The sequence below is a fragment of the Oryctolagus cuniculus genome, chromosome 3, assembly GCF_964237555.1.
Source record: "Oryctolagus cuniculus chromosome 3, mOryCun1.1, whole genome shotgun sequence".
In the NCBI taxonomy this organism is placed as follows: Eukaryota; Metazoa; Chordata; class Mammalia; order Lagomorpha; family Leporidae; genus Oryctolagus; species Oryctolagus cuniculus.
Window position 1 is genome coordinate 2,860,541 of NC_091434.1, and position 24,094 is coordinate 2,884,634.

A 24,094-nucleotide genomic window follows, 5' to 3' on the forward strand; every position below is an offset into this window, starting at 1 on the left:
ACCACTCTCCCACTCTCGGCTACTATGAGCTCAGACGTCTCTTAGCGGCATTTGAGTGAGAATATGCAGTATTTGTTTTTATTTGCCTGCTTCCTGCAGTTAACACTCATTTCATCAAAACCTAAAAAGTGAAGTAAGCAGCTGGCAGCAGTACCCCCCACCCTGCCCCCGCTCCCGGCAGTCCCCCAGGACGGGGCTGGACTCGGGCTGGGCGCAGCCTCTCAGCCGTGTTCTCTGTCTAGGGTGAGCCTGGAGAGCCGGGACCAAAGGGAGGCGTCGGCAGCCGCGGCCCTCGCGGGGAGACGGTGAGCAGTCCCAGTCGCTCGGGTGGGAGTCGCTGACCCTGCTGGGCAGTGCAGGAAGCTGGGGGCCGGCTCCAGGTGCACATGGTTGAGTGTGGCTCTTGCGTCCTTGGGCTCTGATGGCAAACTCCAGGTCTGCGGCTTGCAAACAGACAATCAGTTTCAAAATGAGTTTTCTTTCCGTGATGGTGGGGGTGGGGAAGTGGGTACAGACGTTTCGTCCCTGCTGAGTGAACGCGGTGGTGCCTGAAGCTCGGAGCCCCCGCACAGTGGGTCCTGCAGGTGCTCTGTGCATCTTTGCCCTGAAGTCAGAGGGGGCTCGGAGTCGCTGAGCCCCCACCCAGACCGCACAGCAAAGGCGGCATCCTAGGAAGAGCAAGTCTCCCCTCAGCAGCTCAAGTTCAAAAAGATTTACGGAGAGCCACTGCAATCGCTCCCCCAGTAACTGTGGAACAAGCGGGTCTGTGTCGGACGGGGCATTGTCCTGTCCCCTGGAGACTTGTCAACCACGGGTGATTTCCCTGCATGTTTTAGGGCTCGTAATGCGTGTGTCCTACCGTTCCTCTGACATAATCCACAGGGTCCAGTTCTGAATGCTGCACGTGGGAGAGTGACAGGGACAGAGCTGGTCGGAAGGGAGGGGTGGGGCAGGTAGTGAGAGCGGGGCACACAAGAGGCAGGAGGGGCCGGCGTGGGGGGTGGAGATTGAGCTCCGTGTTCTTGTTTCGGGGAAGCATCAGAGGTCCCGGTGGCCATCAGGTGGCCATTGAAGGCTGAGGTTCCCCGGCTGTGTCTCGGACCCTATGTTGATGGCCATGTGGAAGTTCATGGTTTCCAGTCCTTATTTGGGATGTCAGCACTCGGGTGTACTTGGGGTCCACCAGCCCACGTGGCTGGAGGAGTGTGTGTACCCGTGCCTGCAGACAGGGTCCTGTTACCCCGGGAGGGTGACACAGGAGCGGGACGCTTTCCTGCTCCGGCACCTCGGTCTGGAAACAGCCCGGGGCTCAAGGGCCCCTGCTCAGGGCAGCAGCAGGGTGGCTGTGGTGGCTGTGGTGGCCATGGGGGGCGTGGTGGCTGTGGCAGGTGTGGTGGCTGTGGTGGCCGTGGTGGCCATGGGGGGCGTGGTGGCCATGGCGGGCGTGGTGGCCGTGGTGGCTGTGGTGGCCGTGGTGGCTGTGGTGGCCATGGCGGGTGTGGCGTGCGTGGTGGCCATGGCACGCCCTGCACAGCAGCCTACAGTTGTGGTCTCTTCCCCACTCCTAGGGCGACGATGGGCGAGATGGAGTTGGCAGTGAGGGACGCAGAGGCAAGAAAGTAGGTACCCGCGAGGGCGCCCGCGCCGCCTGTCCTGGGGCATTGCTAAAGAAGCCTTTTCTCACTGTGCTTGAGTGATTATTTTTTTGGATGACTATCAAAAATTCCCTCTCTCTCTCTCTCTCTTTCTTTCTTTCTTTCAGCAGCAGTTTGTTTTAGATGATTTAATTTGGGACCCAATAGTGAGTCCTGTGCTTGTCTTTTGTAGGGAGAACGAGGATTTCCCGGGTACCCAGGACCGAAGGTAAATCAATATTCCCCTGGTGGTGGACGTCCCCACTGCTTCCCGGGGGCCTGTCTGTCCTTGAACTGAGACGTGGGGAGTTTGGCTCTGGCCTTGGATCAGCCACTGAGTGACCGGGCTGCTCCGGAACACTCGGCCCCACTCGGGGGCCCCTCCCGTGTTGGGGGGTCACGGTGTTTGTGAGATTCAGGTCACGAGGTGCCACTCTGCAGGTTGTTTGTAAGCCGTGAAATGTGATAAGCTGCGTGGTGTTACCATCACCGAGTAAATCGCCCGCGGCCGGCTGGGTGCCGCAGCTGCACCATGGACAGGACAGCAGGTCACCGGCCACTGTTCGGCTGGCGTGGAGAGTGCATTCCACGCTTCAGGGGCTCCAGCATTGGCTCCACAGCGTGACCGTGTTCTTCTTGGCTCTTTCCAGGGTACCCCCGGTGAGCCCGGGGCAGACGGAGCACCGGGACCCAAAGGCGTGAGAGGCCGGAGGGTGAGTTGGCCTGTGGGCAGGGGTGACAGCGCAGGCGGTGTGGTTGGCTACCGAGGCATTGGAATGACTCCTCCTTACTTGCAACCTGGCCAGTGGTCACTCAGGATGATAGGGGATCCCAACCCTCAGAATGTGGGTGTGGACGGTGGCTGTCACACTGAGAGCCCCTCCCTCGGCACCTCACACTCACATGCCCGGCACAGCACCAGGGAGCCCCAGGCCGCCAGACAGGAGGGTGAGGCCCAACACCTGTGCAGCCTCACTGGCCGTGCCCACATAGACAATGTGCAGAAGCTTCACACACCCACCCACACACACACACACACACGGAGAGGGGAGGGAGAAAGTGTGTCACATCCTCTGATTGGCTCTCTGGATGCCTTTTTCGCACACGGGTGGCAGGGACCTCATTGCTGGCGCCAACACGCATTGCCTGCGAGGGTCTGCATTAGCAGGAAGCCGGGGTCAGCGTTCCAGAGCCAGGAACGGAACCCAGGCGCTCCAGTGGGGGACGTGGGCACCTTAGAGTGGGCCCCACACCTGCCTCTGCAACAGAGCTGAGACGCAGGTGCCCCGTGGGCTGAGTCCTGGCTGGCAGACAAGCCGGCCTGGGCCCTGGGCTCCTCGGCCCTGGCCAGGGAGACTCCTGCACGTCTCGAAGCTGCTGCTGGTTCTGGATGGCTCTCCAGGGGGTGTTTGGTCACCCCCCCTAAGATTGTAGTGGGTCTTGAGTTTGCAAACTGTGCTCAACTGTGGTGAGAGACACAGTTGAAGCACAGCCCTGAGTATGCAGCTGGCCCAATCAGTGAGCGCGGTCAGGTGGAGTCCTAAACACTGGATGGTCTACACGGAGTGGTGAGCTCATTTGTCGGGTACCGTTTCTCCCCAACATCCCCAGATAAGTCTACTGATGGCTCTGGGGCAAGCGTTGGTCTTGCCTTAACCTGCCACAGAACATGCTCGCGGCTGTGCCGATGGCCCTCACGTAAGCTTTGTCAATATCCCTTCGCCCTACTCCTCCATTTTGGAGGTGCTTAAGCTCTTTTCAAGTGAGAGATTTCTCGTGGTCCTGGGGGGCGTCGGATCAGATGCCCCCCCACCGCCCCCAGCTGCAGGAGCCGAGGCAGTTCCGTCTCCTGCCACACTCGAGCCGTGCCTGTTCTGTCCCCTCTAGGGGAATTCGGGACCTCCAGGGACTGTTGGGCAGAAGGGAGACCCCGGCTACCCAGGACCCTCTGTGAGTACCCACCCCGCTCCTCTCCAGCTGCTGGGGCCCTGTACCGCTCCTCTCTTTATTGGTAATGTCTTTGTTTCCCTGTTTGAATGTCCCCCTGTGTAAAAATTGGTGTGGGTCCCAGAGGAAGGGGGACGGTAACTGGACAGTCCCTCCTGGGACGGGCAGTGAAAAACGGGTGTGGCCAGATGGTGAGAGAAAGGCCGAGGCAGGAGGCTCTGATGGCGGCTTTCTCCGCAAGGGAAGTGTCACTGGGGTCACTAAGCCAGTGAGGGAAAAGTGGCCTTTGGGACGCTGGTCCGCTGGGCTGCGAGAAGACAGCGGCGAGGCATTGGGATGATGGGCTGAGGGCGGCTGGGGGTCTGTCCCGAGAGCTGCAGGAGGGAAGAATCCAGCTGGGGCACTTTAGGCTTGGAGGGGACAAGGACGGCTCAGCGGTGTCCCAGTGTCCCTGCTGTGGGGCAGGGCGTGTCAGGGCACACCGGAGGAAGCTCTTCCCTCGAGAGCGCGGCTGTGGATGGGTGGGGGGGGGAGGGCGGGCAGCTCCTGTGTGCGGATGGTGTTCAGGGTGTGGAGCTGTTTGCAAAGCCAAGCTCCCTCCCGGGGGGGGGGGGGGGGACGCATTGGCTCTGGGTCTTCTTTGTTTTGCCTCTTCAAGTTCTAAAGTAAACTTTGGAGGGAGAGGCTCTAGGTGGTCAAGGTCATCCGGCCGTGCTCCGTGGGCCCCGGCTGCGCTCTGTGGGTGCACAGAGCGGGGTGCCACGCTCTCAGCCTCTCCTTCCTCTTCGCAGGGCCACAAGGGCAACAGGGGCGACTCCATCGATGTAAGTTGCGGGGGGTTGGGGGGTGTTGCCTTGCGGGCTTTTGTCTGCTCTCCTCACACTCTCTTTCTCGCCCCCCCTCCCCACCGAAAGCAATGCGCCCTGGTCCAGTCCATCAAGGATAAGTGTCGTAAGTACATGGTTTTCTGCCATCCCGTCTGTCTGTGCGTCTGAGGCTCTCACGCTGCAGACACGGTGTTCACCCTCCTCTCTCTCTCTCTCTCTCTCTCTCTCTCTCGCAGCCTGCTGCTATGGTAAGTTGACCTCAACGATCTGCCTTTCTTCCGAGGGAAGCGAGGGCCCCCCCCGCGCCCCCATAGGCAGCGTTTGCCTGGAACCCCCCCCCGCGCCCCCATAGGCAGCGTTTGCCTGGAACCCCCCCCCGCGCCCCCATAGGCAGCGTTTGCCTGGACCCCCCCCCGCGCTGCTTTCCCAGGGCCCCTGGACCCCCCCGCGCCCCCATAGGCAGCGTTTGCCTGGAACCCCTCCCCCTGCGCTGCTTTCCCAGGGCCCCTGGACCCCCCCGCGCCCCCATAGGCAGCGTTTGCCTGGAACCCCCCCCCGCGCCCCCATAGGCAGCGTTTGCCTGGACCCCCCCCCCCCGCGCTGCTTTCCCAGGGCCCCTGGACCCCCCCGCGCCCCCATAGGCAGCGTTTGCCTGGAACCCCCCCCCCGCGCCCCCATAGGCAGCGTTTGCCTGGACCCCCCCCCCGCGCTGCTTTCCCAGGGCCCCTGGACCCCCCCGCGCCCCCATAGGCAGCGTTTGCCTGGAACCCCTCCCCCTGCGCTGCTTTCCCAGGGCCCCTGGACCCCCCCGCGCCCCCATAGGCAGCGTTTGCCTGGAACCCCCCCCCGCGCCCCCATAGGCAGCGTTTGCCTGGACCCCCCCCCCCGCGCTGCTTTCCCAGGGCCCCTGGACCCCCCCGCGCCCCCATAGGCAGCGTTTGCCTGGAACCCCTCCCCCTGCGCTGCTTTCCCAGGGCCCCTGGACCCCCCCGCGCCCCCATAGGCAGCGTTTGCCTGGAACCCCCCCCCGCGCCCCCATAGGCAGCGTTTGCCTGGACCCCCCCCCCCCCGCGCTGCTTTCCCAGGGCCCCTGGACCCCCCCGCGCCCCCATAGGCAGCGTTTGCCTGGAACCCCTCCCCCTGCGCTGCTTTCCCAGGGCCCCTGGAATGCCCCGTCTTCCCCACGGAGCTGGCCTTTGCCTTAGACACCTCGGAAGGTGTCACTCAAGATGCGTTCAACCGCATGAAAGACGTGCTCCTGAGTGTCGTGGGCAACCTGACCATCGCGGAGAGCAACTGCCCGCGCGGCGCCCGCGTGGCCGTGCTCAGCTACAACAACGAGGTGACCACGGAGATCCGCTTCGCCGACTCCAGGAAGAAGTCGGCCCTGCTGAACAAGATCAACAACCTGCAGGTGTCTCTGACGCGCAAGCAGCAGAGCCTGGATGCGGCCATGTCGTTCGTGGCCAGAAACACGTTCAAGCGCGTGCGCAGCGGCTTCCTGATGAGGAAGGTGGCCATCTTCTTCAGCAACAGGCCCACGCGCGTGTCCCCCCAGCTCAGGGAGGCCGTGCTGCAGCTCTCGGACGCGGGCATCACCCCCTTGTTCCTCACGAGCCAGGAGGACCGGCAGCTCATCAACGCCCTGCAGGTCAGTGCTCGGGCGCTGCTGGCCCCGCCTCTCTCCCAGGCACATCCCGGTCCCCCCCGGGACCGTGAGACCGAGAACTTCCAGGGATTCTCTTATGGCTCTGGCCCTGGGGGGCATCCACGTGGCTGTCATGCATCCCTCCAGGACACACGGTGACCCTGAGGCTCCGTGCTCTGTTTGGCCGTGGCTGATGCTCGCTGCCCCTGCTGGGGGTGCCACAGCTCGTTTGCTTTCTTCCTGGGGGCCTGGACGTTGGGGTCAGTCTGGCTCCTCATGAGAGGGCCCGGGTGCTCACTCTGAGCTGCGGGCTTGGGAATCCAGCGTGCCCCCCCCCCCCGGGGGGGGGCGTCGGCAGTGCCTGTGTGTGAAGTGCCCTTTATGTCTCTTCTCTTGTGTGGGTCCAGTGACCCAGCGCCACGAGCTATTGATTGAGCATTGACTCATTCACCAGTCATTCACTCCAATCAGTTAGGAGTTAAATGAAGACTGACGATTGTATGCCGGGCACCGTGGTGGGCAGGACTTTTCGCATGAGTCAGCACAGATTTTCTTACTTGCTCTGTCACTCACAAGACCTGAGAGGGCGGGGGATGGCTGGAGCTCACAGCTCCGGGCTGCTGCCACTGCTACAGTAATGCCAAGGCGTCCATCCTCACTGTTTGCTGCAGGAACCCATTGGTTCTCTGCTCTCTGTACATCGTCTCGTTGAATTCTCCCAACAGCCCCGTTAGGAGAGTACCACGTCTCCACCTTGCAGTCCCAAAGAGGCTGCGTAATTTTGATTTGTGGATGGGCATTCAGCCCAGTGGTTGAATGCTGGTTCAGCGTCCATGTCCCATATCAGAGGACTTGGGTTCAATCCCCGGCTCTGGCTCCTGACTGCAGCTCTCTGCTAAGGCAGACCCTGGGAGGCAGTGTGTGGCTCCAGGACTTGGGTGCCTGCCACCCACATGGGAGACCCAGGCGGAGTTCCCGGCTCCCAGGGCCAGCCTGCTGGGCACTTGCCACTGCAGGCATTTGGAGAGTGGACAAGTGGATTGAGAGGTCTCTGTTCTCTCTCTCTCTGTCTTCCTCATAAACAAATAAAAACATGAGTTCAGATCCAGCATAAAGTAAAGAAGTGGGTAGCTCCTCTTATTAGACTTCAGCCTATGTTTTCCTGTTGTACTCCAGATGAGAAGATATGGATGCGCCCTTGATTGATTCCTTAGCTTTATTTTCCGGTAGTTTCTCATCACGCAGGTGTCATCCAATTGTTTGCTCTTGTTTCAACCAGATCAACAACACGGCGGTGGGGCACGCCCTTGTCCTGCCCCCCAGGAGGGACCTGGCCGACTTCCTGCAGAATGTCCTCACCTGCCACGTCTGCCTGGGTAAGCCGCGTCCCTGCCCCGCTGCCGTGGCACACGGGTCTCTGCAGAGGGACGGCTGCGTGAAAAATCGTGATCACTAGAAAGAGCTTGAGTTACACCAACAGTCACAAACCCATACGTCTACCGCTGTGTGCACGTGGCGTGGGTTCCGTACGCAGAGGGGACCGTCCACAGCACAGTGTCTGGTGGGCAGGGGAATAGCTCTCTCCACAAGTGACACAGGAGAACGTGGGCTCTGCTCACATTTTGACCTTGGTCTCTAGCATCAAAACGTGGGTCTAGACTCTTCCTAGATCACGCGTCTTCAAAGAGTGGAAAACAGCTAAGATAATTCCTTTTGACTTTTCTTTTTTGAAGTGCCAGTACTGTGGTATACCGCAGGATTTTCGCTGATTGATTTCTTTAATCCAGTACATCTTTGGTGATGAAAACAGGATTCTGGCCACACTTGAGGCAGCCAGACACGAATGGGTTTGCATTTTATGTGACAGCTTTGATTTCCGGACTCCTGGCAGAGCGATGTGTGGTCGCACACAGCGGGAGTCACAGAATGATGGCTACTCTGCTTCTTTGTAGACATCTGCAACATCGACCCATCCTGTGGATTCGGCAACTGGAGGCCGTCCTTCAGGGACAGGCGGGCGGCGGGCAGTGATGTGGACATTGACGTGGCTTTCATCCTGGACAGCTCTGACACCACCACGCTGTTCCAGTTCAACGAGATGAAGAAGTACATCGGGTACCTGGTCAGACAGCTGGACATAAGCCCGGACCCCAAGGCCTCCCAGCACTTTGCCAGAGTGGCCGTAGTGCAGCACGCACCCTACGAGTCCCTGGACAACACCAGCGTGCCCCCCGTGAGGGTGGACGTCTCCCTGACGGACTATGGCTCCAAGGAGAAGCTGGTGGACTTCCTCAGCCTGAGGATGAAGCAGCTGCCGGGGACTCGGGCCCTGGGCAGCGCCATTGACTACACCATAGAGAGCGTCTTCGAAAGCGCCCCCAACCCGCGCAACCTGAAGGTCGTGGTCCTGATGCTGACGGGCGAGGTGCAGAAGCAGCAGCTGGCGGAGGCCCAGAGGGCCATCCTGCAGGCTAAGTGCAAGGGCTACTTCTTCGTGGTCCTGGGCATCGGCAGGAAGGTGAACGTCAAGGAGGTGTACAGCTTCGCCAGCGAGCCCAGCGACGTCTTCTTCAAGCTGGTGGACAAGTCCACGGAGCTCAACGAGGAACCCCTGATGCGTTTCGGGAGGCTGCTGCCCTCCTTCGTCGGCAGTAAGTCCTGCACCCCGAGCGGGAGCCTGGGCCTGGGTTTGTGCTGGCCGCACCCTTGGCTGGCCACACAGCGGGGCGGGGTGGGGGGCAGCCGTGGGAAAGACAGCTGATGTGAATTGTTTGTTCATTTGACAAATACCTATCGACACCTGCCACGTGCCAGAAACGCCTCTGGGAGCCGAGTCCGTGGGGGACACATGGCAGCAGTCCCTGCTGTTCACGCATTGATTCTGTGGGATTTGAGCAGGCACTGTTGCGTCACTAAGAGTTTACAACCATGTGGGCAGCTCCATGTCTGTCATGCATGGTGTGATAAGCTGGCGTGTTATAAGGGGAGTGTCTCCTCTTGGAGGGAAACTTCTAGAAGGGGCTGTACTGATGTGGGCTTAGCCACCCACTGCATTGTGCTTGAACACCTCTGGGTCGTTGCTGTCTGGGCTCCCCCTCCCCAGAACACTCTCCACCCCTGCTGTAGCAGAAAATCCACCTTTGGAGCTCTTCTCCCACTGCCCCTGCTCGCTGGGAGCGTGGTCTGCTCACGGTAAATCCAGACACACGTTCACAACGTCTATGACACGGCTGCGGCTGCACTTTACAGGTGTGTGGTCCCCAAGGGCCTGATGCCCCATGGTCTGTCAATCACCATCGCATTCCCCAGAGAGTGCAGGGTGCACAGCCGACGTCCCACAGGCAGGCACTGAACCAGTGAGGAAGCCGCAGGTACAGACAGACACGTGCGCACTCTAAGTTCCTTACTCAAGGGGAACGTAAGGTCAGTGACATCGCTGTGTTTGTGGAGGTCTGTCCCCGCAAAGACGCAGGGAAAAGATGTGAAGCCAAGAAAGCCAGTTTTACCAGGGGCCATTGTTCTGCCTTCAGAGCGTGGAAACCGAAAGCCTCGTTCAACAAAGCATTAAAAAAATACTAGAAGTAATTGGATTATAATTTGACGTTGGAGAACTTGGAACTCGTTAAACTCTTTCCACTTGGTTGCCCTTTCATTCCCGTCTTCTGTCTCACATTGAGTAAATATTATCCCTAACCTAATCACCCGAGTCTGGCCAAATAGGACATATTTTCTTAAGGTTTTTATGGATCAAGTACCGCCGTGCCTGATGTGTAAAGTCCCTGGGCTTAGCTTGTCTGGAGGAATTACTTAATTCAAATATTTACAGGTTAAATGCCATGTGATCCATTTAACTCACACGGGATTATCTTCCAGGTGCCTCGCGAGTAGTTCAGACGGTTTCTCTCTGTTCTCCCCTAGGTGACAATGCGTTTTACCTGCCCCCCGACATCAAGAAACAGTGTGACTGGTTCCAAGGGGACCAACCGGCAAAGAATTCCATGAAGTTTGGTCACAGACAAGTGTAAGTGATTTTCGCGAGGGTGTCGAAAGTCGTAGTGCGGAGGAACGCCGTGTTCCTCCAGCTGCTCCAGGCTTCGTGGACGAGCCCCCTGAAATCCAGAGTGTGTGGCCTCCGGAATGTTCCGAGCGGACACTCTGCAAAAGTGTCTGTCCCACCAGCTGGCTTGCGCTGCATAGCAAATTACCCGAGATCCCAGTGGCTTCAACCCAGAGCACTTTACTTACTTGTGGTTCTCTGGGTTAGCAGTTTCTGGCTAGACTCCTCCCCGGGGAGTCTTCTCTGCTCCACTGGTCCCTCAGGCTCTTGTGGGTAAGCAGAACCTGATCCCGCAGGGTGGTGACAGAGGGGAAGTGCCCAGCGCCTGTTCAGATCCGAGCTAGAGTTGCTACACTGTTACTTCTACCAGCAGAGAGTGAGGCGTGGGCAGGCAGACTTGATGGGAGGTCCTGCCACCTGTTCATCTCTGCGCAGCTGCAGGGAGCTGGTGCCAGGAAGCTCGGAGCTGTGTGCCCTGCCCCAACTCTAGGGCCAGAGAGGAAGGCAGTGGACACAGGCCCAGGTGGGGGCAGGGCTGCAGCCAGTGGGCCCTGCAGGGTCAGCAGTCTGTGCCCCTCAGGAGAATGCTACAGGTGCCCCTCTTTGGGGGAGGCAGGGGTTCTGACCTTTGTACTGGATAAGAGGGTTCAAATAGATCCTTGAGAAATGAATGCCTGGCTTAGCTCCAGGGTGGGGAGAGAGAGCGCCTCTTCCTTCTGCAAACCCGTCTCTCCGTGACCCCTGGCCTCCTCTGGGGGAGTGGCTCCAGATCTCAGTAGAGTAAGCTGACCCTCTCTGCCCGGGCAGCTGTGACCTTCGTCTGGGTGCTGGGGTGCTGGTTCTGCTTGGTGTAGCCTCAGAGTTCTGGGTTCCCAGCTGTTAGTTTCCATATTACTTCCGCGGAACATTCCCTACAAGTGGCTCATCTCTCTTATCTTGGGGAAAATAGAATGAGCAGAGTAACTTAACAGTTCAAGTTCTGTGACATCAGCTTGAAGATAGACTGCATGTGACGCGTAGCAAGATACCGCTAGAGAATAGAGGACTTTCACCAAGAGCAAGGAAGTGGCAGAGTGTGCGTCTGCTCAGCGCATGGCTTTCTTTTTAGGGTTTATAATAACTCCAGAATGATAACAGACCCACATACACAGGGACAGAGATTAAGGCCAGCAAACCGTACACACCCCCAACAGTGAGCTCTCTGGTAACTTTGCAGTTGTCTGGGAGCCTGGGAATTGTCCAGCTCAACATGGCTTGCTGTTGAGTGGATATTTTCCTTAGAGTGAAAGTAGCCGTTTGCTGATTTTAATTTTTGGTGTTTATGCTTCAATTCATTAATTTATAAAATTAGAACATTAAATATTATGATTTGTCATTCTCTCAGCTTTTCTCTGCCTTTATTTTAGAAATTAAAGCTATCAGATGTATTTATGGTACAATAGGTAACGATAGTACAATAATAATAGTACAGTCTTTAATGATTCTACTTTTATAAGCTGTTCAGTATCTTTTTAGTGGCACACATCCTAAAAAATAGGAATTTAATCTTTTTTAAAAGATTTATTTATTTATTTGAAAGATTTGAAAGGCAGAGTTGCAGAGAGGCAGAGGCAGAGAGAGAAGTCTCCATCCGCTGGTTCACTCCCCAAATGGCTGCAATGGCCGGAGCTGAGCTGATCTGAAGCCAGGAGCCAGGCGCTTCTTCCAGGTCTCCTACGAGGGTACAGGGGCCCAAGGACTTGGCCCATCTTCTGCTGCTTTCCCAGGCCACAGTAGAGAGCTGGATCAGAAAAGGAGCAGCCAGGACTTGAACCAGCATCCATATGGGATGCCAGCACCGCAGGTGGAGGCTTAGCCCACTATGCCACAGTACCAGCCCCAGGAATTTAATCTGAAGCATTATACATAATCCAAAATAAATAAATAAATAAACCTGCTGCATAGTTTTGCTAAAACAGCAGATTTCACATGCTTTATGGGATATGCTTTGTTAGTCCATGAAAGTATCAGTAGAGGTAATATTTAATCTGTTTTAACAGAAATGTTCCAAATAATGTTACTTCAAGTCCAACATCTAAACCAGTGACCACAACAAAACCAGTGACCACCACAACGAAACCAGTAACCATTGTCAACCTACCAGCTGCAAAGCCAGCCGCTGCGAAGCCTGTGGCGGCAAAGCCCGTGGCCGCAAAGCCCGTGGCCACCAACCCTGTGGCCACAAAACCTATGGCCGCCAACCCTGTGGCCGCAAAGCCCGTGGCCGCCAACCCTGTGGCCACAAAACCCGTGGCTGCCAACCCAGTAGCCGCAAAGCCCGTGGCCGCCAACCCCGTGGCCACAAAACCCGTGGCTGCCAACTCGGTGGCCGCAAAGCCTGTGGCTGCTAACTCCGTGGCTGTGAAACCAGTGGCTGCCAGCCCGGTGGCTGCCAAGACAGCCACGGTGAGACCTGCAGTGGCTGTGAAGCCAGCAGCAGCAAAGCCAGCAGCCGGAAGGCCCCCTGCCGCTGCTGCAAGACCAGTGGCCAGCAAGCCCGAGGCCCCCAAGCCACAAGCTGCCAAACCAGCCGCTGCCAAGCCTCTGGGTAAGAAATCCCTGATTAGGGCTGCTTGTTCCAGGCGGGGCCCGAGAAGCCTGCTTAAGCAGCAGTGGAAATGAGAGTCGTTGATCTGGGACCTGTCCATCTGGGCGGGGTATCTGGCCAGAGCACGGGAGATGTTGCCCTGTTCTGTATCGGGAAGTCGTCTCTCTTAGGACCCCTGGGAGGCTGCTGGGTTCCACACGGAGCACAGCTGAAGGGTCTGCTGCCTCGGCTGCCCACCCCGTGCCCGCCGTCTCGCCTTGGGGAGGGCTGGGAGCTCCCCATTCTCTCTGGGACCTCAGCGGGGCACAGTCCATCTTGCGTGAGAAGCCAGGTGTCTGAGGCTAAAGGGGCGCGGGCCTCAGGAGAAGCTGGGTTCAGACGCCGTCTGGGGGTGCGAGGGGAAGACAGCAGACGCCTGCTGCCGGCTTGCAGGAGCCACGCCACGTTCCCACGCCTGGTTTCTGGAGCTGCTTGGATACGAAGGCTTGGAAAGCCTCGCACAGGCCCCGTGAACTTGGTGAAGGGCCCTGTGTTTTCTGCGCGGGGCCTGTTCTGGACCCAGCGCTTTGGCTCCCATCAGCCTCTGCGTTACGGCAGATTCCCGCTAGGAGGACAGCAGGCCCTCACGCAGCTTGCTGAGGGAAAAAGAGGTTTCCGGAATGAATCCCACATTCCACGTCTGGGGGTGCCGAGGGCGGTGTGCACGGGAGCTGTCTGCCACCACAGGATGTCAGACGTCCCCCGTGCGAGCGTGTGAGCGTGCGTGTGTGTCCCAGTCCCTCGCCTCTCACTCTTCCCTCCACGCCCTGCCGTGCCGTGTCTTCCAGTGAAGCCGTCCCGGCTGCAGGTGGCCGAGATCACGGAGAGCAGTGCCAGGCTGCAGTGGGAGAGGCCTGAGCCCCCAGGGCCTTACTTTTATCATCTCACCGTCACCATGGCCCCAGACCAGGCCCCGGTCCTGAAACAGAACCTCACGGCCACGGAGCGCGTCGTCGGGGGGCTGCTGGCGGGGCAGACCTACCACGTGTCGGTGGTCTGCTACCTGAGGACGCAGGTCAGAGCCACCTACCAAGGAACCTTCAGCACCAGTAAGTGCACCCAAGACGACTTGGCAGCCGCTGTCCGCGTGGATCTGTGCCGAACAGGCAACCCAGCTTGAAAGCTAACTCATCCCACGAGCTCCGTTCCTCCAGGCTTTATAAAGCCTGATGGAGAACAGGTTTCCTGTGCAATGTGGTCCTGCTCTTGGGGTCCTGGCTGCTTTGTGCAGGAAACCAGACCCACTTGGCCCAGCTGCGGCCCAGTCAGGCCTGTAGCTGGGGCGAGACGGCCTTGTCACCTGGCGGGGGCTCTGCCCTGCCCACCCACCCCCGTCCCTGTTTCTGTGTGCACTGAGCAGTTGCTGGTTCCCCGGGGAGCACTGGTGGAGTCCACGATGCACTCATCCCCGGGGTGTGGGACGCCCGGGGCATCAGCAGGGAGGAGCCCACCTCCTCCTTCCTCGGTCCTGCTGTGCCCGGGCTCTGCCCTCTGCTGTCCCCCAGGGCTCCTCGGCATCCCTGAGGCCAGCCGCATGCCCCCCCATCCTGCCTCACTTGCTCCTTGTGAGATTCTTCTGCGCCCCCCCATTCGTCGTGACCCCACTGCCCCGTGGATGTGAAGGGGGGAGGCCCAGGACCCATGCTTGAGCCACCCCAGGTTAAGCCCACAGAGATATGAGTCCAAAGAGCCAGCCCGCCTAGGATTGAGACACTGGGAGATGAGAGGGTGTGTCCAGCGATTGCCCCCAGGCTTGTCAACAGAGACCCCACACGGCCTAGTGAGCTGGGAGTGTGGGTGCTGCTCAGAGCTCTGCTCCCGGGGCTCGCCCTGAGCTAGGACGGTCAGCTGCTTGCTAGCGCGTGTGCTTTCCTTTCCAGAGAGACCTCAGCCTGCAGCTCTGCAGCCCCCACGCTCAGCCTCCAGCGCGGCCATCAACCTCATGGTGAGCACAGAGCCGCTGGCGCCCACGGCGACAGGTGAGCTGTCAGGAGCGAGGGCCGTCCGCGGCACCCAGACGACTTCCATCCCCACTTGTTAGAGTCTTGTGCCAGGGCATCAGCCTGGGTTCTACTTCTCGGGCCGCGCACGGGCTCTGGGGGAAGTTCCAGACCAGTCTGTCCAGCCAAACATCGTTTCATTTGGCAGTTTCCCAGGTGTGGGTGGAGACCCCCCTTGTCTGTGCCCAGACTCAGCGGCTTCCCCAAGGCCTCACACAGGGGCCAGAGCTGATTCGGGGGCTGGTCCTCGTTCCCCAAGCACACGCCCCGTGCGTCTGAGCCAGGGTATGTGCTCATCTGCTGTCAAGTTAGCAACTTCTTAGACGTGGTTCGGGAGCTGACGGCTGCTGGTTCCGTGCTGGGTGTTGGGTCCCTGAGGGCCTGTAACTCCTCACGCCACACTGTGTGGTGGCTTGTCTGTCCGTGAGAAGCCAATGATTGCAAAGGCCCATCTGCTTCGCACCAGGCTGGTTAGCAGAAGATGTTGGTACTAATACGTGAAGTCATGGTTCCTGGGAAAGTTAAGGTGATGCGGCTTTAGAGACCCCAAAGCCAAAGGGGTTTTGCAATCTCTTACTTTGGTGCAGCTGTCAGTCACGAGGAGGGAAGTTCCGCCCACTGCAGTTCTCACTTCTACGACTGGTTATGAGACACGGCGTTTGTTGCCTGCTGTGCTGCGTGTCTGTCATGCTGGGCGTACAAGCAGCCATGGTGGCTGGGGAAGTTTTAGGCGTATGACAAGCGTTTACCAGGCATTGTCAGAATCGACCGCGTATTGTGTTTGAGCCATGGCGCGCGTATTCCTGTTTGCTCCTTCCACTCTGAGTGTTAAAAGGTGACGTTTGTTTCTCCATCTGACCCTCCCTGTAGTGTCTGTCTCACCTGTGTTTAGACGTGTGTAGACGAGTCTCTGCGTGTTCCGACCCACTTTGAGGCTGTTGGAGGAGCGGAGGCCTCTTGAGTCCCTTAGGTCATGAGCGTGCTTCCTGCCCCTGGTGGCCTTGCACGTCTATGGGAACCTGGATTTACAAGACGAGTGCATGCAGGTGCAAAACTCGAAATCCAGAATATGCATTCCCACCAACTTTTTGAAGACTCCTCATCCCTACGTATGTCTGTCTACCTCCCTGCCTCACCGTCAATCATGTGCCAGTGTCTATCATCATCTATCATTGTGTATTATCCGTCCTTTACCATCCACCTGTCTATGTGTCCTTTAGAAGGTCACATTCCAAAATGGTGTGGTGTCAGGAGCCACCGCAGAGAAGATGGCCACGGCAGTCCTATAGTTCTACAGCCACGCCAGTCCTATAGCTCTACAGCCACGTCAGTCCTATAGTTCTACAGCCACAGCAGTCCTATAGTTCTACAGCCACGTCAGTCCTATAGTTCTACAGCCACGGCAGTCCTATAGTTCTACAGCCACGCCAGTCCTATAGTTCTACAGCCACGGCAGTCCTATAGTTCTACAGCCACGCCAGTCCTATAGCTCTACAGCCACGTCAGTCCTATAGTTCTACAGCCACAGCAGTCCTATAGTTCTACAGCCACGTCAGTCCTATAGTTCTACAGCCACGGCAGTCCTATAGTTCTACAGCCACGCCAGTCCTATAGCTCTACAGCCACGGCAGTCCTATAGCTCTACAGCCACGTCAGTCCTATAGTTCTACAGCCACGCCAGTCCTATAGCTCTACAGCCACGGCAGTCCTATAGTTCTACAGCCACGTCAGTCCTATAGTTCTACAGCCACGGCAGTCCTATAGTTCTACAGCCACGGCAGTCCTATAGTTCTGCAGCCACGCCAGTCCTATAGTTCTACAGCCACGGCAGTCCTATAGTTCTACAGCCACGGCAGTCCTATAGTTCTGCAGCCACGCCAGTCCTATAGTTCTACAGCCACGTCAGTCCTATAGTTCTACAGCCACGTCAGTCCTGTAGTTCTACAGCCACGTCAGTCCTATAGTTCTACAGCCACGTCAGTCCTATAGTTCTACAGCCACGGCAGTCCTATAGTTCTGCAGCCACGGCAGTCCTATAGTTCTGCAGCCACGCCAGTCCTATAGTTCTATAGCCACATCAGTCCTGTAGTTCTACAGCCATGGCAGTCCTATAGTTCTACAGCCACGGCAGTCCTATAGTTCTACAGCCACAGCAGTCCTATAGTTCTACAGCCACGGCAGTCCTATAGTTCTACAGCCACGGCAGTCCTATAGTTCTGCAGCCACGTCAGTCCTATAGTTCTACAGCCACAGCAGTCCTATAGTTCTGCAGCCACGCCAGTCCTATAGTTCTATAGCCACATCAGTCCTGTAGTTCTACAGCCATGGCAGTCCTATAGTTCTACAGCCACGGCAGTCCTATAGTTCTACAGCCACAGCAGTCCTATAGTTCTACAGCCACGGCAGTCCTATAGTTCTACAGCCACGGCAGTCCTATAGTTCTGCAGCCACGGCAGTCCTATAGTTCTACAGCCCGGCCAGTTCGGGAGCCGTGGAGTTACTCTTCACATGGGTACCTCCGAGGTGGCCCACTTCCAGAGCTGGACAATCTTTTTTTTTTTTTTTTGACAGGCAGAGTGGACAGTGAGAGAGAGAGACAGAGAGAAAGGTCTTCCTTTGCCGTTGGTTCACCCTCCAATGGCTGCCGCAGCCGGCGTGCTGCGGCCGGCGCACCGCGCTGATCCGATGGCAGGAGCCAGGTGCTTCTCCTGGTCTCCCATGGGGTGCAGGGCCCAAGCACCTGGGCCATCCTCCACTGCACTCCCTGGCCACAGCAGAGAGCTGGCCTGGAAGAGGGGCAACCGGGACAGAATCCGGTGCCCCGACCGGGACTAGAACCCGGTGTGCCGGCGCCACAAGGCGGAGGATTAGCCTAGTGAGCCGCGGCGCCGGCCTGGACGATCTTTAAAATAGTCTGCCCTCGGAGACGAGTCTGGGGTGGTCTCTGTTGGAAACGCCCCCCGGTTTTCAAACTTCTCCAGCCTTCCCGAGGGGAAGACTCATAGCAAACCAGAACATTCTTTACTTGATCCCGACACTAGGAAAGGAGCTGGGACTCTATGGCGTGCTGGGTTAGCTTGTTAGAGATGGTACACAGAAGATTTTACAAAAACTGAAATCACACCCACTAACGGGAAGCAGTTCTGTGAGCTCGGGGTGGGCGAGGCGGGGAGAAGGGAATGCTCCCCTCCCTTTGATTCCTGCTCGTCCGTGGCCTTGTGAGGCCCACATGAAGGACTCATGGTCGGGCCATTGTCCCCCGTGCCAGTGCGACCCTGCAGCTGCCCCAGCCTGGTGCTCGAGCTCAAAGGGAAACCAGAGGGAACACAGCAGAGGCTGCAGGCTCCAGGCTCCGGGCTCCAGGCGCGGGTCAGGAGGACTCAGCCCTAACTTCAAAGCTGCCACCCTCTGCCTGTGGCTTCCACCTGCAGGCTGGCCCTCGGCTCCCACGGTGCTGCGGAGATGTGAGCCTTGCCACCCAGGCAGAGCCTCCTCCAGAGGCCAGGAGGCTCCCGCCTTGCTGTTCTCTGAGCGGCCGCAGGGGATGAGAACGTGTAAACAGCGCTGCTCTGTTTATACAAACAGCGGGGCTTCTAGCAGGGCCCTGCCGGGTGCTGGGCTCGGAGGGGCAGCCTCGGGGAAGGTTTTCGTCCAGGCCGGGGGCACGCAGGGTCCCTGTGCCCGTGCGATGAAGAGAAGAGCTTTAGCCATTGGGGCTTGTGTTTCTCCCAAGGCGAGAGCGGCAGGACGCAGACGGAGGGGTCTCCACACGGGTTGACCTCAGGTGCGCTGTTCTTGCTGGTCCCCGGGTCTGCATCGCCCACCCACTGTGGTGTGAGGACGCACATTGTGCTTTTCCCTAAGAACAGGGCGCTGTGTCAGTGACCTCTGTGACGCCCACAGAGACAGGACAGCACTTTCCTGGAGAAGGCCTCTAACCTCCATGGATATATAGTGTGCGTGTGTGCATGTGTGCGTGTGTGTGCACACGTAGATGCATGTGTGACCATGCATACATGTGCACTTGTATGCATATGTGTGTGCATGTGCGCTTGTATACATGTGTGTGCACTTGTGTGTTCATGTATGTGTGCATGTGTGTATGCATGTGTGTGGATGTATGCGTGTACATGTGTGGTTGTGCACATAGGTGTCCCACTTCTGAGAGTTCTTTTAAAAATACATTACTAAGTGAATGCTTGAGGAAACAAGTTTAAGACGCAACATGGAGAAACAGAACTAAGAGCTGACTGCTATCCTCCCCTTGCCCTCAAAACCTCCCCCCGGGAGTGGGTGCAGGGGCCCAAGCACTTGGGCCGTCCTCTGCTGCCTTCCAGGCATGTCAGCAGGGGGCTGGATTGGAAGCAGAGCAGCCGGGACTCGAACCAGCGCCCATAGGCAGTGCCGCTGTTGCAGGCGGCAGCTTTACCCGCCACGCCACAACTCCGGCCCCTGTTAAATAATTTTTAAAAATATTGTAACTGCTTTCTCAGCAGTGGCGTGGCATGGATATTTTGCATGCAAATGTCAGTTGCAACCATATGCATTGTTTCTCTAAAGATATTTTCTAGACAATTCAAACCCAAATTTTATAATTAGCACGTCTCTGTGGACACATGTGTCTCCTGACTCCTGTTATTTCTGCCAGTCCGTGAATTAGAAGCAGTTGTTGTCTGCACAGGCTACACAGACACGCCCCTTCCCTCACAGACACGCCCCTTCCCTCACAGACACGCCCCTTCCCTCACAGACACGCCCCTTCCCTCACAGACACGCCCCTTCCCTCACAGACACGCCCCGTCCCTCACAGACACGCCCCTTCCCTCGAGTTTGCTGCTTCTAGAAGCTCAGCTCTGTCTCAACACCCGTGGTTCGTCATCCGTTACCCCTGGCGCCTAGGGACCGTGCTGACCTGTGTTGGCCTCTGTGTAGAGATCTGTGGGCAAAGCCGCACAAGGCCCTGGGCTCCTGGATCTGTGGTCTCGCGCAGGGGGAGCAGAGGCGAGCACTCCGCCCTGGGTGTTCCCTTGCAGATGTTCACGTCAGCCTTTTTGAAGTGCACCTTTAAGGGAGGCGAATCTGTCGGGGATTCGACGCAGGCACGCGGTGCCAGGGCGGGAGGAGGTTCTGTGTCCCACTGGCGTGGAGGGCGGGGTGGGGGCAGGTGGAGGCTGACTCCATCCGGAGGGGCTGGGCAGGTGCCTCAGGTTGCAGGACTGCGTGACTCCTGCTAGGCGGCTCATCCCTGTGTCCTGGGGAAGCAAAGCCGGAGGAGCCCCTGAAACAGCGCCCCCGCCGTGCGCTCTGCTCAGCCTCCGGGAGAGACGCCCACTGGGGTCAGTGTGAGCCGCTGGCTGCCCACGGATGCGGTCAGCTGGTCTCTGCGTCGCAGCCCGGGTGCTTTGGCCGCAGCTTTGTCACTGCTGCTCTTGACTGTGCTGTGGCGTTGCTGATTTCCGCTTTGGGATTCTGTCACCATTCTCCCCCACTCCCTTCTTACTTTTGGAAGACTTGGATATTTATATGTGTTTATAACTAAACCTGACACTCTGCAGTTTCTAAACAACAAAATTGCAACTCAGAAAATCTACCTTTTGTGGCATTAAAAAATGGATCCTAGTCTTAACATACTCGGAGTGCTCAAGAAGAGATTCAATGCAGCCACTAGCCCAAACAACGAACAGAAAGAGAGAGAGAGAGAGAGAGAGAGAGAGAGGGGAGGGAGGGAGGGAGGGAGGAGGGAGGGAGAGAATCTTCATTCACCGGTTCACTCCCCAAATGGCTGCAATGGCCAGGGCTGGCCAGGCTGAAGCCAGGAGCCAGGAGCTCCGTCCAGGTCTCCCACGTGGGTGCAGGGGCCGGAGTATTTGCACCGTCTTCCGCTGCTTTCCCAGGCGCACTAGCAGGGAGCTGGATCAGAAGCAGAACAGCCGGGGCTCATTTGGGATGCCGGCCTGCAGGTGGTGGCTTAAACACTGCACCACAGTGCCAGCCTGCAACACTCTCAGTGCTCATTCTAGAAACGTGCAATGCGTAGAGCTGGCCCGTGTTGTCCGAGAAGGCATTTTTGGGTCAACTGCATAGCACCAATGTTCCTCTTATTTCACTGATTGTAGGACACGCTTTTTCCCACAGCAACGCTTCTGAGGTTCACGTGTGACTGACAGTGGTTTGCTGGCGGTGTTCCGTGTTCCGCAGGGGAACACAAAGAGTAGTCCACCACAGGAAAAAGCTGTCTCAGGGCTGGTGAGGTGTCTGGTTGGCTGTGTTCCCCTGTGAGTACATAGGATTGGTTGGCACACAATTGTGTAGTGGGGGAATACCTGATTATCTGTTAATAATAACTGTTTTTAGTACCTTGACTATCTGAGAGGCAGAGAGAGCTCCTGTCTGCTCCCATCACTGCCCAAACGCCCACAATGCCAGGGGCTGAGCTGGGAGCCAAGAAGTCCGTCCAGGTCTCCCGTGTAGGGGCCAGGAACCCAAGGCTGCCTCTGAGGGTCGCTTTAGCAGGACGCTGGAGCCCCGTGTGGGACACAGGCGTTTAAGCATTCAGCCAGGAGCCTACCCTTGTTAATAACAATTTATAGAGATGAACTCGATCCCCGTAAGCCGAGGTAAACTAAGTAGCTAAATGTTTACTCTACCGGGCTAGAGAAAGCGCTGTCTTTGAGGCTGGCTGCTTATCTCCAGGGGAGATGTGTCTGCAGCAGTCGCACTGTTTGGGGTAGAGGAGCCTCAATCTGGAAGTCATTTTTTTTCTGAAGTCTTGGAAACGCCTGCCGGTGAAGAACCGAACCACAGCCACTCACTGAGCCTCGGCTGCCGTCCCCCAGCGCCGGGCACACCTGACTGCCCAGTGCGCGTCCTCTGAGGTTTCCTCCAGGCACTGCGCTGGGTGTGGGCACGACTGTGCGCAACCCACAGGCTCATCACTCAAGCGGACGGTCTTCCTCCCGGGGCCTCGCACCCCCGTGTTTCTGGAAGCTTGTGTCGAGGGCAGTCGGGGTGGGCTGCCCGGCTCCCTGGAACAGGTGGGCCGCCCATAGCTGGGTTCTCATTCTGACTTTGCACCTGCCTTGGTCTCCTCTGCGTGGGAGCCTATCAGCAGCCTGCCAGCTGACCCTGGTGTGACTCAGTGACCCTTTGCGTCTCTCTTGGAGGAGACTCCTTTAGGTTTTCATGAGGCAAACGCGCCCTGAAGGGGTTACTGTAATTTCCACTCCTTCCCGTCCTTCAAGTTCTCTGCAGCAGGGAGAAGAAATGCTCGAGGGTGCAGCCAGAGACTCCAGGGTTGCGCCCAAAGGGAGCGCTTTGCGGAGGGACAACGCTGGCCTCCAGAAACGTCCTATGGCGGGATGTCCAGAGCAAGCTGGGGGAGGCGGAGCAGGGCCAGCCGCCCCTCCCCACTGCAGGACGTTTAAGGTCTTTTCTGTTTTGCTGTGAGACATTGTTTGGCGTGTGTCCACGCAGCTGAGGAGGCTGCAGCCACAGGCCGGGCCCCAGGCGTCACGCAGAGGGGAAGCCGGAAGCTCCCAGCCTCCTTGGGAACAGAAAGTCTCCTGCGGTGGTGCCTTGCAAGTGGGGAACCCCACGTTCTTGTCTGTGAGGCGTGGGGGCCCTCATCCCTGTGTTCCTCTCGGTTTTCCACATACCTGTTTGTCCACAAGTGCATCCTTCAGTGAGGCATTTCAGAAAGTCCAGGGAGGCCGGCGCCGCGGCTCACTAGGCTAATCCTCCGCCTAGCGGCGCCGGCACACCGGGTTCTAGTCCCGGTCGGGGCGCCGGATTCTGTCCCGGTTGCCCCTCTTCCAGGCCAGCCCTCTGCTGTGGCCCGGGAGTGCAATGGAGGATGGCCCAGGTGCTTGGGCCCTGCACCCCATGGGAGACCAGGAAAAGCACCTGGCTCCTGGCTCCTGCCATCGGATCAGCGCGGTGCGCCGGCCGCAGTGCGCCGGCCGCGGCAGCCATTGGAGGGTAAACCAACGGCAAAGGAAGACCTTTCTCTCTGTCTCTCTCTCTCACTGTCCACTCTGCCTGTCAAAAAAAAAAAAAAAAAAAAAAAAAAAAAAAAAAAAAAAAGAAAGTCCAGGGAAAGATAGACTGAAAAGAAAAAGTTTGTTGTCTGCAAACCCATGCGGAAACCCATGCTTTGTTTTAAGTGCTCTTGTTTTCCGTTGGTAAAGCGCACAGTGTGTTGTTTGTAGTGATTCTTGCTGGGATGAGGGGAGAACCTGCAAGTACAATGGCTTGACCCTGAACGGTGGGGGTGAGCATCCACTGGAAGGGCCAGCGATGGGTCAGGGGGCCGAGCGCCCACCACAGACCCTCCCCCAGGTGGAGTCCTTGTGCCTGGCTGAGGGACGCAGCAGAGTTGAACACAGATGGCCCGGGGGGGGGTGCACTTGTAGCACTTGGATAGAACCACATGGGTGTTAAAGGCCATGACCTTGGGGGTTAAAGGCCATGACCTTGGGGGTCAAAGGCCCTGTCCTTGGGGGTCCTTTTCATGACAAAGCGTCCCGTCCGTTGCTGACACGTCTGGGAGAGAGTCGTCTGTGTTTGTCCATCTTCCTGGGCCTCTCCGGGATGTTGTCGAGTGGAGCCTCAGCCCCCCTGCCTGGGTGGCAGCCCCCCCCCCCCCGCCCCAGCCGCCATAGCACATCCCAGAGAGGCTCCGAGCCTCCTGGTCCCATGGGTCTTTGCGTCTGGTCCATCGTGGGTGACCCCAGCTTTGAGTAACAACCTGTGGCTGGGGTTCCCTTTTGGGAGCAAGGGTGCAGCTGTTGGCGGGGTGGTGGGGAGGGGGTTCCGCAAGGTTCAGGCCTCTTAGTCACTCTGCAAACGCGTGGCGTTCTCGGCTCCAGGCAGTTCTGCTGAGAGAAGGCTCACGTTTTCCGAGCTTTCTGGTAACAGTGGACCCCAGCGCTGTTCTTTCCCAGCGCGGTCTGGAGTTGCCAGAAGCCCTGCAAACAGAAGCCTGGCCGTGGGGGACCTGGGGCTCCTCTGTCCTGGCTGGCAGGGGGCTCTGCTCTCACCTGGGCGCCTGGGCAGTGCATGTCCTGGCCTGGAAGGAGCCCCCTTGTGCGTCTGCAGCGTGGCTGTGCTGGGGGCCACTTTCCTGTCGCGTGTGTCGCGTCAGTGCTAGCTCTCCTCTTGGCTTGTGTGGGACGCCTGCTTCATGGTGAACAACATCCCGGCAACACCCCATGGCCGCGCTGGCGGAGTACAGACCCAGGATTCAAATCTGATTTCTTCTAGGGATTCCACGTCAAAGAAACTGGAGACTTAATTGACCCAGAGATTGGAGAGCAGGCAGAAAGCCCAGCTAATTTCATTTTATTTTTTACTTTTT

The 24,094-nt window shown here is 57.9% G+C and overlaps 1 protein-coding gene across 1 annotated transcript in view; it reads left to right on the top strand.

Annotated features, from left to right (window-relative positions):
* The window catches only part of COL6A3 (collagen type VI alpha 3 chain), an 88,174-nt gene that overhangs the window by 61,810 nt on the left and 2,270 nt on the right, over positions 1 to 24,094 (top strand). The window contains exons 28-42 of the mRNA XM_051838217.2: positions 243 to 305; positions 1,569 to 1,619; positions 1,828 to 1,863; positions 2,285 to 2,347; positions 3,522 to 3,584; positions 4,373 to 4,405; positions 4,496 to 4,532; positions 4,645 to 4,656; positions 5,566 to 6,059; positions 7,336 to 7,432; positions 8,009 to 8,707; positions 9,975 to 10,077; positions 12,153 to 12,700; positions 13,528 to 13,788; positions 14,620 to 14,718. Coding sequence (XP_051694177.2) covers positions 243 to 305; positions 1,569 to 1,619; positions 1,828 to 1,863; positions 2,285 to 2,347; positions 3,522 to 3,584; positions 4,373 to 4,405; positions 4,496 to 4,532; positions 4,645 to 4,656; positions 5,566 to 6,059; positions 7,336 to 7,432; positions 8,009 to 8,707; positions 9,975 to 10,077; positions 12,153 to 12,700; positions 13,528 to 13,788; positions 14,620 to 14,718 — 2,659 coding nt within the window. The remainder of the gene's footprint in view (positions 1 to 242; positions 306 to 1,568; positions 1,620 to 1,827; positions 1,864 to 2,284; positions 2,348 to 3,521; positions 3,585 to 4,372; positions 4,406 to 4,495; positions 4,533 to 4,644; positions 4,657 to 5,565; positions 6,060 to 7,335; positions 7,433 to 8,008; positions 8,708 to 9,974; positions 10,078 to 12,152; positions 12,701 to 13,527; positions 13,789 to 14,619; positions 14,719 to 24,094) is intronic.